This window comes from Oratosquilla oratoria, chromosome 9 (assembly GCF_046742065.1).
Source record: "Oratosquilla oratoria isolate Oo_2021 chromosome 9, ASM4674206v1, whole genome shotgun sequence".
Taxonomy (NCBI): domain Eukaryota; kingdom Metazoa; phylum Arthropoda; class Malacostraca; order Stomatopoda; family Squillidae; genus Oratosquilla; species Oratosquilla oratoria.
The window spans coordinates 6035995-6051418 of NC_134785.1; the positions used below are offsets into that span (position 1 = coordinate 6035995).

At 42.9% G+C, this 15424-nt stretch overlaps 1 protein-coding gene across 4 annotated transcripts in view; it reads right to left on the reverse strand.

Moving 5' to 3' along the window:
- Positions 1-9461: 9461 nt before the first annotated feature.
- Positions 9462-15424, reverse strand: part of LOC143028144 (putative protein-lysine deacylase ABHD14B) — a 38292-nt gene continuing 32329 nt past the window's right edge. For 3 of the 4 annotated variants that reach the window (XM_076189821.1, XM_076189823.1, XM_076189822.1), the window contains exon 6: positions 9462-14790. In XM_076189821.1, the coding sequence (XP_076045936.1) occupies positions 14590-14790 (201 nt within the window). In that variant the 3' untranslated portion in view covers positions 9462-14589. The remainder of the gene's footprint in view (positions 14791-15424) is intronic. The other variant, XR_012966686.1, reaches the window with a different exon arrangement.

Genomic DNA, 15424 nt, shown 5'->3' on the forward strand with positions numbered 1-15424 from the left:
AACCTGCCCACCATTCCCACACCTCAGTTCCTCAGGGTTCCGGACCTCACGGTTCCTGCCGGAGTGACTAAGTCTTCGTTCTCAGTATCTATTCCTACTGAGGTTCCTTTGCCATCGTTCCCTATACCCGCTCCTACAGGGGTCCCCATACCTTCACTCTCTGTGTCTGTACCTTCCGGGGTCCTTTTGCCTCCACTCCCTGTGCCTGTCCCTACTGGGGTCCCTGAGCTTTCACTCCCTCTGCCTGCCCTACCTGAGCCCACCTTCCCCTCGACACCACCCACATTCCCAAACTTCAGCTCGAGCAGCCTCAACGCCATCAACCATCAGGTCTCTTCTAGCTCCTCCACTTCCTCCTTCCAGTCCTCGAAGAACGCTAGTTCGCAAAGTGTCCAGCAGGCTCTTCAGGAAGGACAAGGAGGTTACAACACGTTGTCCTCCCATTCATCTTCCTCTCATTCCTCCTCCTCCAACTCGGCTCAGTCGAGTCACGCTTTCCAATCCTCGAAAAGGACATCTGGAGGACAAATTCAGTTCGCCTCAGGCCAGAGGAGCCAAACCAGTAACTCTGCAAAGTCGAACAAGACGGCGCATTCCTTGTTCTTCACTTCAGGATCGGGACAACAAGGAAGTTCCTCCTTGGCCGGATACAACGGGGGACACGTCAACAACGCCGCCCTTCATGTGGTTCCTCCGACCATTAGTGCCCTATATTCAGCTCCCCAAGTCTCCGGTGGCTCAGGGAAGTCTCTCCAGGGCGGTTCCTATTCAACCGGACACGACGGAGGTCACGTCAACGACCCTGCCCTTCATGTGGTTCCTCCAACCATCAGCGCTCTATATTCAGCTCCCCAAGTCTCCCGCGGATCAGGCAAGAGTCTCCAGGGAGGTTCCTATTCTGTAGGATACGACGGAGGTCACGCCGACTCCGCCCTTCATTTAGTTCCTCCGACCACCAACACTCTATATTCAGTTCCCCAAGTCTCCGGTGGATCAGGTAAGAGTCTCCAAGGGTATGTAGCACCAGGAGCCTTCCACGCCTCAGGAAGTGGCACTTTGGCCCCCGTCAGAACGCAGGACCAGCTCACCACTGGTGCTCAAGGTTTCGAACATGTATCCCAGGGTGGTGCAAGCAACGCCCATAGTGGCACCAATGACGTCCACGCAAGCAAAGCTACCCAAACCCACGGCGCCAACCATTTCCAACCTGCCAACAACCACGTTCACAATGGCGCCGTACATACCAACACCGTTCACAATGGCGCCGTACATACCAACACCGTTCATAATGGCGCCGCAAACGTTCATACCAACAACGTTGTCTACGGCGGAGCAAATCTTTTCCTCGGCAGCAATCCTGCTCAGACAATCAACACCGATTACAACAGCGCCAACGCCTCCTTAAATCACTCCAAAGATTCTAGCTCCTTCGCCAGCGCGGCCCAAGGTCACTCAAAAGACTTAAGCTCTGTCAGCGGTACTTATTCAGGTGCCAATACCTTCAACACCGGTAATACCTTCCACGCTGGCATCATTGAAACCACTAACGGTGCTGTGGACAGTGGCGCCAGCAAGGTCTATAGCAGTGCGAATGCCCTTAAAACTGGCGCCAATACCTTCAACACAGGTAATGCCCTCCATACTGGCACCATTGACATCACTAATGGTGCTGTGCACAGTGGCGCCAGCAATGTCTATAGCAATGCCAAAACCCTTAAAACTGGCGCTAGTACCTTCAACACAGGTAATACCCTGCACACTGACACCAGTGACATCACTAACGGTGCTGTGCACAGCGGCGCCAATAATGTTCATAACAGTGCCAATGCTCTTAAAACTGGCACCAATACCTTCAACACTGGCAATACCTTCCACGCAGGCACCCGTGACATCACTAATAGTGCTGTGCACAGTGGCGCCAGCAATGTTTATAACAGTGCAGATACTCTTAAAACTGGTACAAATACCTTCAACACTGGTATTACCCTCCACGCTGGCACCAGTGACTTTACTAATAGTGCTGTGCAAGGTGGCACCAGCAATACGTTGGCCAACAATGTGCATACCAGTGCCAACGCTCTTAAAACTGGCGCCAATACATTCAACACTGGTAATACCCTCCACGCTGGCACCAATGACATCATTAGCGGTGCATTGCACAGTGGCGCCAGTAATGTATATAGCAGTACCAACACTGGTAATACCCTCCACGCTGGCACCAGTGACACCATTAGCAGTACAGTGCACAGTGGCAACAGTGATGTGTATAACAGTGCCAACGCTGTTAAAACTGGCACCAATATCTTCAACACTGGTAATACCCTCCACGCTGGCACCAGTGACACCACAAATGGTGTTGTGCACAGTGGCACAAGCAACTCCATGGCAAGCAGTGTCTATAACAGTGCCAAATCTCTTAAAAGTGGCACAAATACCTTCAACACAGGTAATACCCACCACGCTGGCATCAATGACAACACTCACAGTGGTGCCGCAAACATTCATACCAACAATCTTGTCAACGGTAGACCAAATAATTTCCAAGGCAGCAATTCTGCCCACAGTGATATTACTCACAGTGCCAACGCGAATTACAGCAGCACCAACACCGCCCAAAGCCAATCTAAAGATTCAAGCTTCGTCGGCGGTGCCTATACTAGTACCAGCGCCGCCCAAGGTCACTCAAAAGACTTGAGCTCTGTCAGCGGTACTTATGCAAGTGCCAATGCTCTTAAAACCGGCGACAATGCCTTCAACACTGGTAATATCCTCCACGCTGGCACCAGTGATACCACTGATAGTGTAGTGCACAGTGGAGCCAGTAATGTCTATAGCAATGCCAATGCTCTAAAAACCGGAGCCAATAACTTCAACACAGGTAGCCTTCATTCTGGCACCAGTGACATCACTAATAGCGTAGTGCACAGTGGCGCCAATATCTATAGCAGTGCCAATGCTCTAAAAAATGGCGCCAATACCTTTAACACTGGTAATACCATCCACGCTGGCACCAGTGACTTCACTAATACTGCTGTGCACAGTGGTGCCAGTAATGTGTATAACAGTGCCAACGTTCTTAAAACTGGCGCCAATACTCTCAACACTGGTAATACCCTCCATGCTGACATCGGTGACATCACTAGCAGTGCTGTATACAGTGGCGCTAACAATATCCATACCAGTGCCAATGCTCTTGAATCTGGCGTCAATACCTTCAACACTGGTAATACCCTCCACGCTGGCACCAGTGATATCGCTAGTAGTGCAGTGCACAGTGGTGCCAGTAATGTCTATAGCAGTGCCAATGCTCTAGAAACTGGCGCCAATACCTTCAACACTGGTAATACCATCCACGCTGGGACCAGTGACTTCACTAATACTGCTGTGCACAGTGGTGCCAGTAATGTGTATAACAGTGCCAACGTTCTTAAAACTAGCGCCAATACTCTCAACACTGGTAATACCCTCCATGCTGACATCGGTGACATCACTAGCAGTGCTGTATACAGTGGCGCTAACAATATCCATACCAGTGCCAATGCTCTTGAATCTGGCGCCAATACCTTCAACACTGGTAATACCATCCACGCTGGGACCAGTGACTTCACTAATACTGCTGTGCACAGTGGTGCCAGTAATGTGTATAACAGTGCCAACGTTCTTAAAACTAGCGCCAATACTCTCAACACTGGTAATACCCTCCATGCTGACATCGGTGACATCACTAGCAGTGCTGTATACAGTGGCGCTAACAATATCCATACCAGTGCCAATGCTCTTGAATCTGGCGCCAATACCTTCAACACTGTTAATACCCTCATCGCTGGCACCAGTGATATCACTAGTAGTGCAGTGCACAATGGTGCCAGTAATGTCTATAGCAGTGCCAATGCTCTAGAAACTGGCGCAAATACCTTCAACACAGGTAATACCCTCCATACTGGCACCAGTGATATGGCTAATAGCGTGGTGTACAGTGGCGCCAGTAATGTCTATAGCAGTGCGAACGCACTTAAAACTGGCACCAATACCTTCAAAGCAGGTAATACCCTCCACTCAGGCACCAGTGACACCACTAATAGTGCTGTGCACAGTGGCGCCAACAATGTGCATACCAGTGTCAGTGCTCTTAAAACTGGCACCAATACCTTCAACACAGGTAATACCCTCCACACTGGCACCAGTGACATCACTAATAGTGTTGTGTACAATGGCGCCAACAATGTCCATACCAGTGCCAATGGTCTTAATACTGGCGCCAGCACCTTAAACACAGGTAATACCCTGCACACTGACACCAGTGGCATCACTGGCAGTGTTGTGTACAGTGGCGCCAACAATGTTTATAACAGTGCCAATGCTCTTAAAACTGGTACCAATAACTTCAATACTGGTAATACCCTGCACACTGGCACCAGTGACATCACTAGCAGTGCTATACACAGTGATGCCAACAATGTCCATACCAGTGGCACCAATACCTTCAACATTGGCAATACCCTCCACGCTGGCACCAGTGACATCACTAATAGTGTAGTGCACAGTGGAACAAGCAACTCGTTGGCTAGCAATGTCTATAACAGTGCCAAAGCTCTTAAAACTGGCACCAATACCTTCAACACTGGCACCAGTGATGTAACTTACGGTGTTGTCCACAGAGGCATCATCAACTCTTCGGCCAACAATGACGCCCAGAGTGTCAGCAACTCCAAGGCCGACAGTGCCACCTACAGCGGGACCACTAGCTTCCAAGCTAATTCAGACGTCCATAGCAGCACAAGGGACTACAACGCCCAAAGTGGCAACGCCTTCCGATCTGGCACCAGTGTTCAAAGTGATATCAAGGACGATTTCCACACTAACAGGGCTACTACTACAGGGATTGACCACCCCCAAATAGTCCCAGTTCACGCCCACTCCGCCCCTTCACAAACCTTGAGTCCACCAACCCGCCACGTCTCCAACTTACCCCAGAAAAACCAACAGGTCTCCAGCAATTCCCAGAGGGTCCATCAAGTCTACAACGCCCAACACATTATCCAACATACACCCAACGCCCCCAAAGAGAACCAAGAGGGCTACAGCAGCCCCCAGACGGTCCACCAGGTCCTCAATGTCCACCAGAGTATTCACAAGGTGTCCACTAACCCCAATGAGAACCAACATGACCCTAGTTCCCTGAAGAACATTCAACAGGTCTTCAACGTCCCCCAAACCATCCAACAGGTCTCTAATGTTCCCCAGAATGTCCACCAGGTTCCCAATGTCTCCCAGAACATCCACCAGGTCCCCAGCATCTCCCAGAGCATTCATCAGACGTCTACTGTCTCCCAAAACAACCAACAAACCTCCACCTCTTCCCAGAACCAACAGATCTCTAAGGCTGCCGAAAACCTCCAATATGTCTCTAGCATTGCGCAGAATATCCACCAGGTTCCCAGCATCTCCCAAAACATCCCCCAACAAGTCTCCAGTGTCTCCCAGAGTACCTACCAGGTCCCTACCGTCCCCCAGACGACCCAAGAGGCCTCCAGATTACTCCAGACTATCCACCAGATCCCCAACATCAACCAACAGGCCTCCAGCATTCCCCAGCAGGTTTCCAACGTTCCCCAGAATATCCACCAGGTCCTCACAGTTCCCCAGAATATCCACCAGGTCCTCACAGTTCCCCAGAATATCCACCAGGTCCTCACAGTTCCCCAGACGTCTCAACAGGTCTCCAGTCTCTATCAGACCTCCAACATCCACAAACAGACCTCCAATATTCCTCAGCAGGTCGCCAACATCCCCCAGAATATCCACCAGGTCCTAAATGTTCCCCAGAAGGCCCAACAAGTCTCCAATATCCCTAAGAGTATCCACCAGAAGAACGAGCATTTTTTCAATATCCCTAAGAGCATCAACCAGGTCCCCAGCGTTCCCCAGGAGAACTCGCAAACCTCCAACATCCCCAAGAACATTCACCAGGTCCCTAGCGTACCCCAGAATACCCACCAGGTCCCCAGCACGGTGGACAATGTAGTTCAAATAAGACAAGTAAGTTATCCTTTAAATATTTTATGTTTGTTGCCTTGTGATTTTATTCACCTTTGGATTCTATGGTGTTGGGAACTATCTTGATTAACCTTTTGAATACCTAACTCTGTTAGTATTTATTCTGTCTGTCGTCGGGACTTCAGGACTCTGGAAGTTTATGTTATTCAAACTTGTGACCTCCTACACCCTCTCCCCCCCCGCCCTCAATACACACAAAATTTGACTAAATTCCACCTTCTTCTTCGTCCTCAACCCCAGCAGCAGCAGCTTTCACCCGCCAACTACACCTTCAAGTACGTCGTCAAAGAGGCCACTTCGAGGAACCACTTCGGCCACGAGGAGACCCGCGAAGGAGAACGCGTCGAGGGGGTCTACTTCGTTCTTCTCCCCAACGGGAGGAACCAGACGGTGACCTACTACGTCGACAACACCGGATACCACCCTACGGTCACCTACGAGGACGTGACGAGCCCAGAGACATCTACGACGACTCCTAGCGTCGTACACACACCCCGAAGATGACTTCGGCATTCGATCTATCGACCTCAAAATATCTTGTTATCGTCCTCATTGAATCTTCAGTAAATGTTATAAAAAATATTTGTTATTTATTATCAACATCTATGTGCAACTACAAGCCAATCAGTTTGACATCGGTTATAGGAAAAATGCTTGAATCAATAATAGTAAATAGACTAAGAGAACACATCGAAAGACATAATTTAATTCGGGATTCACAGCATGGTTTCTCCAAGGGTAAGTCATGTGTGACTAATCTTCTATCCTTTTACACTAAAGTATATAAGGCATCAGATAACAATGATAATTACGATATTATTTACCTTGGCTTTAGCAAAGCGTTCGATAAGGTGCCACACCAGAGACTACTAAATAAAATCAAACCCCCATGGCATAGGAGGAAAAGTGTTAGAATGGATTAGAGCTTGGATTAGTAACAGTAAACAGCGGGTCACCATAAACGGAGTAAAATCTAGGTGGGGCAATGTTACTAGTGGGGTCCCCCAGGGCTCGGTTTTGGGTCCCTTGTTGTTCATTATGTACATAAACGACTTAGACGACGGGATAAATAGTAATGTTAGTAAGTTTGCGGACGACACTAAAATAGGACGCCTATTTAGGTCAGGAGACGACGCAGAGATTCTGCAGGATGATCTTAACAAATTGTTCACATGGTCGGTGAAATGGCAAATGAACTTCAATATCTCTAAGTGTAGCGTGTTAAACGTAGAGCTACACAACCCCGAAAATAGATACAACTTAGATAACACGCTTTTAGAGAAAACTGAGTGCGAGAGAGACTTGGGAGTTCTAGTGAGTCCGGACCTTAAAACCAGGAAACAGTGCATTAGCGCCAGGAATAAAGATAAAGGAGAATTAGGTTTCATTGCTAGGACGGTAACGAATAGAAGTGCAGAGGTAATAATTGGTGAGGAACAGTGTGGGTTTAGGACAAGAAAGGGTTGTGTAGATCAGATTTTTGTGGTAAGACAGATATGTGAGAAAGCTCTAGGAAAAGGTAAGGATGTTTTTTGGACCTTTATGGATTTGGAAAAGGCTTATAACAGGGTAGACAGGAAGGCACTGTGGAAGGTATTGCAGATATATGGGATAGGAGGTAAGCTGTTAAGAGCAGTCAGGAGTTTTTATGAGAGTAATACAGTTTGTGTTAGAATCAGAAATGGAGTTAGTGGTTTGAGGTAAAGATGGAACTTTCCCAGGGATGTGTTATGTCACCTTAGCTGTTCAATTTATACATGGATGGGGTGGTGTGAGAGGTAAATGCAAGAGTAATGGGTCGGGGACTGGAGATGGTTAAAGAAAATGGAGAAAATTGGGAGATAAGCCAGTTGTTGTTTGCTGACAACACTGCACTTGTAGCAGGATCAGAGGAGGGATTAAGAAAGTTAGTGACACAGTTTAGGAAAGTGTGAAAAAGAAGGAAGTTGAAAATAAATGTGGGTAAAATTAAGGTGATGAGATGTACAAGGGGAGAATGTGGCAGCAAACTGGAAGTGAGTATTAAGGGAGAAAGACTGGAGGAAGTGGATAGTTTTAGGTACTTGGGTGCAAATGTGGCAGGAAAGGGAGTGGAGGTGGAATGTTGATTGAGAAAAGCAAGTAAATGCCTTGGGCCATTGAAAAGTGTAATGAGAAATAGACATTTGGGAATGGATGCTAAGAGGAGATTGTAAGGAGTGATTGTGCCAACAGCACTGTATAGGGCAGAAACATGAAACATAAAATTGGAAGAGAGGAGGAGTTTGAATGTTTTTGAGATGAGGTGCCTGTGAAGTATGATAGGGGTTACTAAGCTGGATAGAGTGAGAAATGAGGAGGTGAGGAGGAGAGTCAGGGGTGGAAAGGGAGCTGGGAGATAGGGTTGATGAAAGAGTATTAGGATGGTTTGGACACATGGAAAGAATGAGTGAAGAATGATTACTAAAAGAAATGTGGAAGGCTGAGGTTGAAGGAGTGAACATGAGGGGATGACCAAGGATGAGGTGGATGGATGGGGTAAAAGGTGCACTGGAGAAGAAGGGAATATCTGTTGAGGAAGGGAGAAGGCAGAAGATAAGAGTGAATGGAGAATGGTTGTGTATGGATGATGCTGTGATGCATGGAAAGGAGTGGGTTGGGGATGGGGGGGGGGTATATGTGAATGATATTTCGAGGCAGCACAAAGGGATTTCTCCCCATCTCTTCTTTTTCTGTGTGAGGGGATGGAGAGAGGGTCATCGATTAAATAAAGCGACCTTGCTCTGGATATGCTGTGTCTTGCTACACTACTTCTGACCCAAGGAGGTGGGCAAGATGCAGGGATGACCAGTCATCCATGAGGACCCAAGATATGAGAGGGAGGTGGGTGAATGGGAATGTAGTATGTGGGGATGGAATGGGTGGGAGTGGATTTTATGCCTTTATTCTTTGGCTAAATCCCTTGTTAGGGGGAAATAACCATTGAATGTATGCATGAAAGTAAAGCTTGAAAGTGATGTAATATATTATCAATCTCTGCTGGCACCAATTCCTGGATGGAGTCAAGTCCAGGAAGAACCACTAGGGAGACAGTGAAGCAGCAGGTCTTCCTTCAACCTGCTTCCAAGTCACATTTCACCATCTTGCCTCCCTCTTCTTGGGCAGGAGGCGAGATGAAGGCTGCAAGACCTCGAAACAGGTACGAAAACCTCACCCACTAGTCAGTAGCAAACAATGTTAGAGAAGACATCCAAAAGGATGTATACAGTCAATTTTGTCAACCATAGTTCTAAATTACTGAGGTAAGTCAGTCTTTTTGGCTGCTATTCATACTTGTGGTACTAAATTATAAAGATTAAGAAATTAAATTCTGTGCATGGGTGCATGCGTTTCTACAAAGAGGAGTTAGTGAAAGAATACAAACATTACTCCATTACATTTTTATAAAATCACAGATCTATTCATAATCAAATACATCACAAGCCTTTAAAGCCTTACAGGACTACAACAGTACAACTGATGTTTAATCAATAGAAAATGAAGTTCTTACGAATTTACAGTTATGGTTTTTGGCAACAACTGTCAGCAACATCATAATTTGCTTGCATTTTTATATGTTCTCATGTATGTTAGAAAAAATGATAAATAAATCAACTAAGAGAAATAAGCTCATTGGCAACTTTCACCCACCTCCTACCTTCGCAGAAGAGGAGACAATAGTGTTAATTGTCAATTAGGAAGTGCACAACCTTTTTATTTTAAACATGCAGTGTTTTGTGCTTTGAAGTTCAACCCCAGTGATAGAAAAAACTTATACAAATCAGAGTGATATTATGAGTGTAGTGAACTGTCACAAAGTTCAGATTCACACCAGGATGAACAAATACAAGGTGCAGCAACCACATGGAGTAAGGAGGTGCTCCCTCAAGGAACAACAGGTAAGAGGCACACATAACTGACACAGTGTACCCTAGGTATCTGCCATACAATCACAAGAGCTCAATCTCATGCAGAGTTTCAACACACAAGACAAAACTCTTCACTCCACTTCCTAATTACTACCGAGTATAGGAATCGCCTCTTCCATGAATGTTGGTGGCAAGATAAAGTTTCAAATTAGTAAAACTCCTTTGGCACACATGGGTGTCCAGAAAAGAGGGGGGAGAGTTATCACCCACCCCATAATCAAGGGCGTGTTTGAAACTGCCAGTCGGTACATATAATTTCGTTAAATTCTCAAGTTAAATTTTCAAGACTTTCATCAAGTCAAAATGTAAATCATGCAGATAATGTAAACATATGCCTATGCAATCAATCTGAATTGTGTTTCTAGATATGACCATATACCATTAACCATATTTGTTTAATATTTTTAATTCTGCTGACTCCTACAAAAATTCCTGTGGACACCCCTGTTTGCATATGTACTGGAAATATATTATTTGTTGTAAATGACAGTTGCATACAAAATAAAAATGCATTGGATCTATGTGTAGATATAAGTATAGATGCAACCATACTATATAAATATATGAATCATGGTAACACATGCACCAAGTATCAGTGCAATTGGAAGGGAATAGTGAGGGGGAGGTCAGACTCCCCTATGGTGTAATACAAAGTTGGGGAGGGGGGTCCAAAATGCAAAATTCACCATCAGCAAAATCAGTAGTTATATAAAATATGTAAAAAAAAATTAATGCATCCACAAAATTTAGAATGGATTGAAGAACTCCCATTCAGTGATGTATCATGTCTACCCATTTATTATCATACTTTTTTCTTCTTTTGCCAGGATGGATAAGGCAGTTGGCATAACTAAATTCTAAACCTGATTAAAACTATTTCATCTTTTGAACTGGAGGTGAATGAGGATGCAAGACTATGTTTTCTCCGGCAGTACCTTCACAACACCACTGATACTCACACATGCAGTATTGATTTCTATAAACATGTTCAATATATTCATAAGATGGCTGAGCTTTCTTATCATAACCCTTTGCCCAGTAACAAACAATAACACTTATTAATTCCTTCAACTTCACAAGAGCTAATCATTTTTTGTGTGCATGTGCCAAATGAATTTACTGATCTGAGGGATAAACCCCAACTTATATGAGGTTTTTGCTGATCAAGACACCATTCAAACCATGGTCCACCCAGTTATGTGAATAAAATTGTCACGTTTGCCACAACCAAACCTAAAAGGTGTATAATTACGTTGAAAGGTTTATGAAAAAAAAAGCCTCTAGAACTAATCCACCTATTGTTCCAAGGCTTTTATGGGTATTCATGAATCCCACATAACCATTAATGTCCATTAGATTGGCCTCTGAATCACTCAAGGAAAAAATAGTATACTATTGTTCAGGTATGGATAGGGTGGGGTTGTGTAGGAGTGTTTAGTGTCTTCTGTGTGATGGCTGCATCTGGGACAGTTTGTTTCTGTAGCCTGGCCTAATTCTGTTAGTGTTTTAGTGCTGAATGATGACCTGAATAGAGTCAAGCTAGTGTGGTTCTTACTTCTCTTGGTTAAGAATATTTTTTGTAAGGCTAATATCTTGGGGGATTTCATGGAGCAGGGAGTTTGGTGGTCTGCCTTGAAGAGCTAAAAAAAAATTATCTAATTTTTCTTATTATCTGAGTGTGAATAAGCTTTTGTATAGATACGTTGTGTGGCACAAGTGGTATTTTGTTGTAAATATAATATACTAACATCAGATTATTTCGTTCACCCATTGGGTTGACTGTTGAGTGAAATATGTTCACCTTAACTGAGCAATAATTTATTGGAAATCATAAAATTCCTCAGTCTGTGAATTAAAAAAAAAAAGGCAGAATAAACACATTAGTATGAGTATATGAGATCAATTAGAGAACCATAACCAAATTAATTAAATAAGATTGGAAAACTACAATACAATTGTTCAAAAACATTAGTGAAGAGAATCTGTCATGCTTAAAAGAACTGATTTTAGAATCCTGAATAAAATAAAACACAACACTACAGTAGAATCTCAATTTTTTTAACATCTCACAAATCAAACAATTTGGTGCTTGACCAAAACATTCAAGAATTTTTTCTTCTGTAAGTCAACTGAAATATTGGTTCTTGACTGATCTAAAAGGAGAAAAATGGGAAATGGGGCAAAATTAAAAAGTTGTGGAAAAATATCACCCTAATAAAACAGTATCCAGCAGATCAGTAATTTTTATTCAATCCTCAGCCAAATCTGTACTGGAACAATTTTCAAAAACAGATTGTGGTCAAGAACTGAGATTCTACTGTATAGTGAAAATGATAATGCTGGCACACTTTTTGCCTTTTCTCTCAAACTTCTAATTTCCATAACAAAATGGATAGCCTGCAACCAATACACAAAGATATATACTGTAAAACTATGAATGTAGCATGCAATCTACAATCTTTATCAAATAATTCCTAGTGCAACTGCACAAGCAAATATATAACTTAATTATACACTTCTAAATGTCCTGCTGTGACACAAATGTGACACGAATTTAATACAGTAATAAGAAATACCCTTCACCTATCAAAACAATTGTGAACTCATTGCAATTAATACAATTAAATGGTAACTTTGTTCTTTTACATTCTCTACTCTATAAATATATAGTATAAAAAACTTTCATAGAAAAAGGAGGAGGAGGAGGAGAGAAAATAAAAGATGAAAAGACAATTATATGCCAGTTATATTGACAGGAAATTTGCAGTTTTCAAGCCCTACCATGAATCCCTCTGGAAAGAAAATCAGACTATTGTCTGTAGGACTGTTTCTGTCACTGGCTAATAGTCGGAGTAAGTGGGGAGTAGTCACACAATTGTTAGCTCTCCTTATGTGAAAAGATGGAGAAAGTACAGTCAAAGTTGATACCAAGGTTGAATCCAGAGTGTTAGCCCCTCAGGATTGCACTGCCAGATGGAAGGAAAGATGTTGACAAGGTTTGAAGATGGGCAGTAGAATATTTCTCTCTGACCTTGCAGGGCCACCACATGCAGACACCAATCATTGATTCCAAAACTTTCATAAGAAAATACAAGTGACAAGACAAGTAGTGAGGATGACACCTGAAAATAAAACAAACCAACAAAACTTTTTCAAAGTCCAAACATTTCAGCACCACATGTCTCATCTATTACAGATAGGTTTACTAAAGGCTCACTCAAGGAAAAGATACATATATTGTCAAAGTGACTCAACAGAAACTCATATCATATAATATCTTTGTGGTTCAAACATTCACTATTGCACAAAAAAGATATAATCACCCCTTACTGGTATTCTTAATTAGTAAATTCAAACCTTATGATCATTCAAATAATTAATCTAGATTTGGACTAAGTAATCCTCTCACTTTATTTTAAAAAGATAAAAATCAAATAAAAAACACATGACAAAAACATGCTCAACATTGTACCTATTAAGTTGTTATTCCATACAATTATGCACCCTGGAGATGGCAACACATTGTATCTAATCTCTAAAAAGCTTTCCTCCCAGATAATAAAAATTCTCCAAACCTTCCTGGAACATTATCCACTTTCAAGAAAAACCTATTGTTCCAAGGTAGAAATTAATTAAAGATGACAATGCAATTCTCTTCTGTCATGTTTTCAAGTTATTCTCTCACTTGTTGAGGTAAGTACACTAAAGACTGAAATGTGGTCCTTTATATCAATGACACCTCCAATATCAACATGAATGTCTTTCCTGTTTGGAGATTTCTTCAGCTTTGAAAGCCATTAATGTCTACCATAGACTCTTGTATTTCTAGAAAAGGGATCATGTAAAGTGTTGTTGTTTTCCACTTTATGATGCCCTATGTACCACCTAGAGTTTGACCCAAAATTGCAAACCGATTAAACTGCCAGAAGCAGTTGTGTGCATCCAAACAATTTTGACAGTACGAGGTAGTACATACTACTATACTTCCTGATGTCTCATACACAGATAATCTGTTTATTATATTCTAGAAAATTAATTATCTGATATTCCTGTACAACCATCACTTCCTCTTTGTCAGACTTGACTAAACTTAAATTTTCCTTAATCTTTCCCGAGTAATTATGCTTTTGGAGATTTATGTAAACTACCTACATGTTACAATCTTCTTTGTGTAGAGTATTACATCTACATTTTAGAAAATTTCAACCACTACAGAAGGCTTTGAGGCATGAAAAAGAAATTAAAAAAGTAAATAAATAAAATAGGTTATATAATAATAATAATTATATCCTACTTAGAATGCACACAACTACTTTCCCAAGCAAGCAAATATCAAACTAGCCATCCATGGCAAGACCTATCACTATATCATTGTGCTTTGTTGACAGTTACACTGCTGAGCATTTTTTGTCATGTAGCTATATAACTTTCAATTAATTCATTTTATAATAATATGTATACATTATCTAAAGCTGGATTTAATATTCACAATGATCTTTGAATTTTCTCACCTCCCAATTCATGTAATTATATCAGGTTGATGATTTCACTTCCCAATATATTTTTTTTTTTTTCAAAGCTCATATTATGCCTTTGACCTAAAGGCACGGATGTTTTCAATAAAGTTATACAGAAGTGTGTGGAAGAGCTCTGGTTGGCTTAGGTAGGCAGGATGGCCAGCATCAGGAATCTCAACAACCTGACTAGTGGCAATGGCCTTTAGGTCATCCCGTGACTGATGCCCAAGGCCTTGATCCTTACTACCATACAAGATGAGAGTTGGCACCTGTGTAGGAATGGAGAAAAAAAAAAAAACTGTGAAAACATACATACATATAACCTTTATACAGGACTGGCTTACAGGGCTGGCTAAGTTAAAGCATACACCCACCCTTCAGCCATCCCACAGCAAAACCCTTTTGCTGTCCCATCTCTCTAAGTTCCTTGTGGAAGATGGGTTATCCCTGTGACCTGTACACTGCTCAGGTCAAAGGCAATACAGTAAGAAACAGCACCTCCATAGCAGGGACCAGCAGCTGAAGTTGATTTACCTCTGCCTTTTCATTTCATGGCAACCCTCCCTTCTAATCCACTTGAAAACTGAGAGTTCACAAGAAAAAATCCCTTTAGTTTGTGTCAATTTCTCATCCATCCACAACCACCCTCCACTTAACCTCTCTCTTGCCCTCTCCCCTTCCTGCTCAACAGACATTCTTCTTGCACCCAATGCCCCTTTCATACTATCCATCCACCTCATTCTTAGTCTTGCCCTTAAATTTACTCTTCTCAGAAGTCTTTTTTCACTTACTCTTTCCATATCCCCAAAACCATCCCATTATTCTTTGATTAACACTGTCTGCCAACTTCTTTTCTACCCCACTTCCTCATTTCTCACTCTATATATACTACAAAAGTCAAGC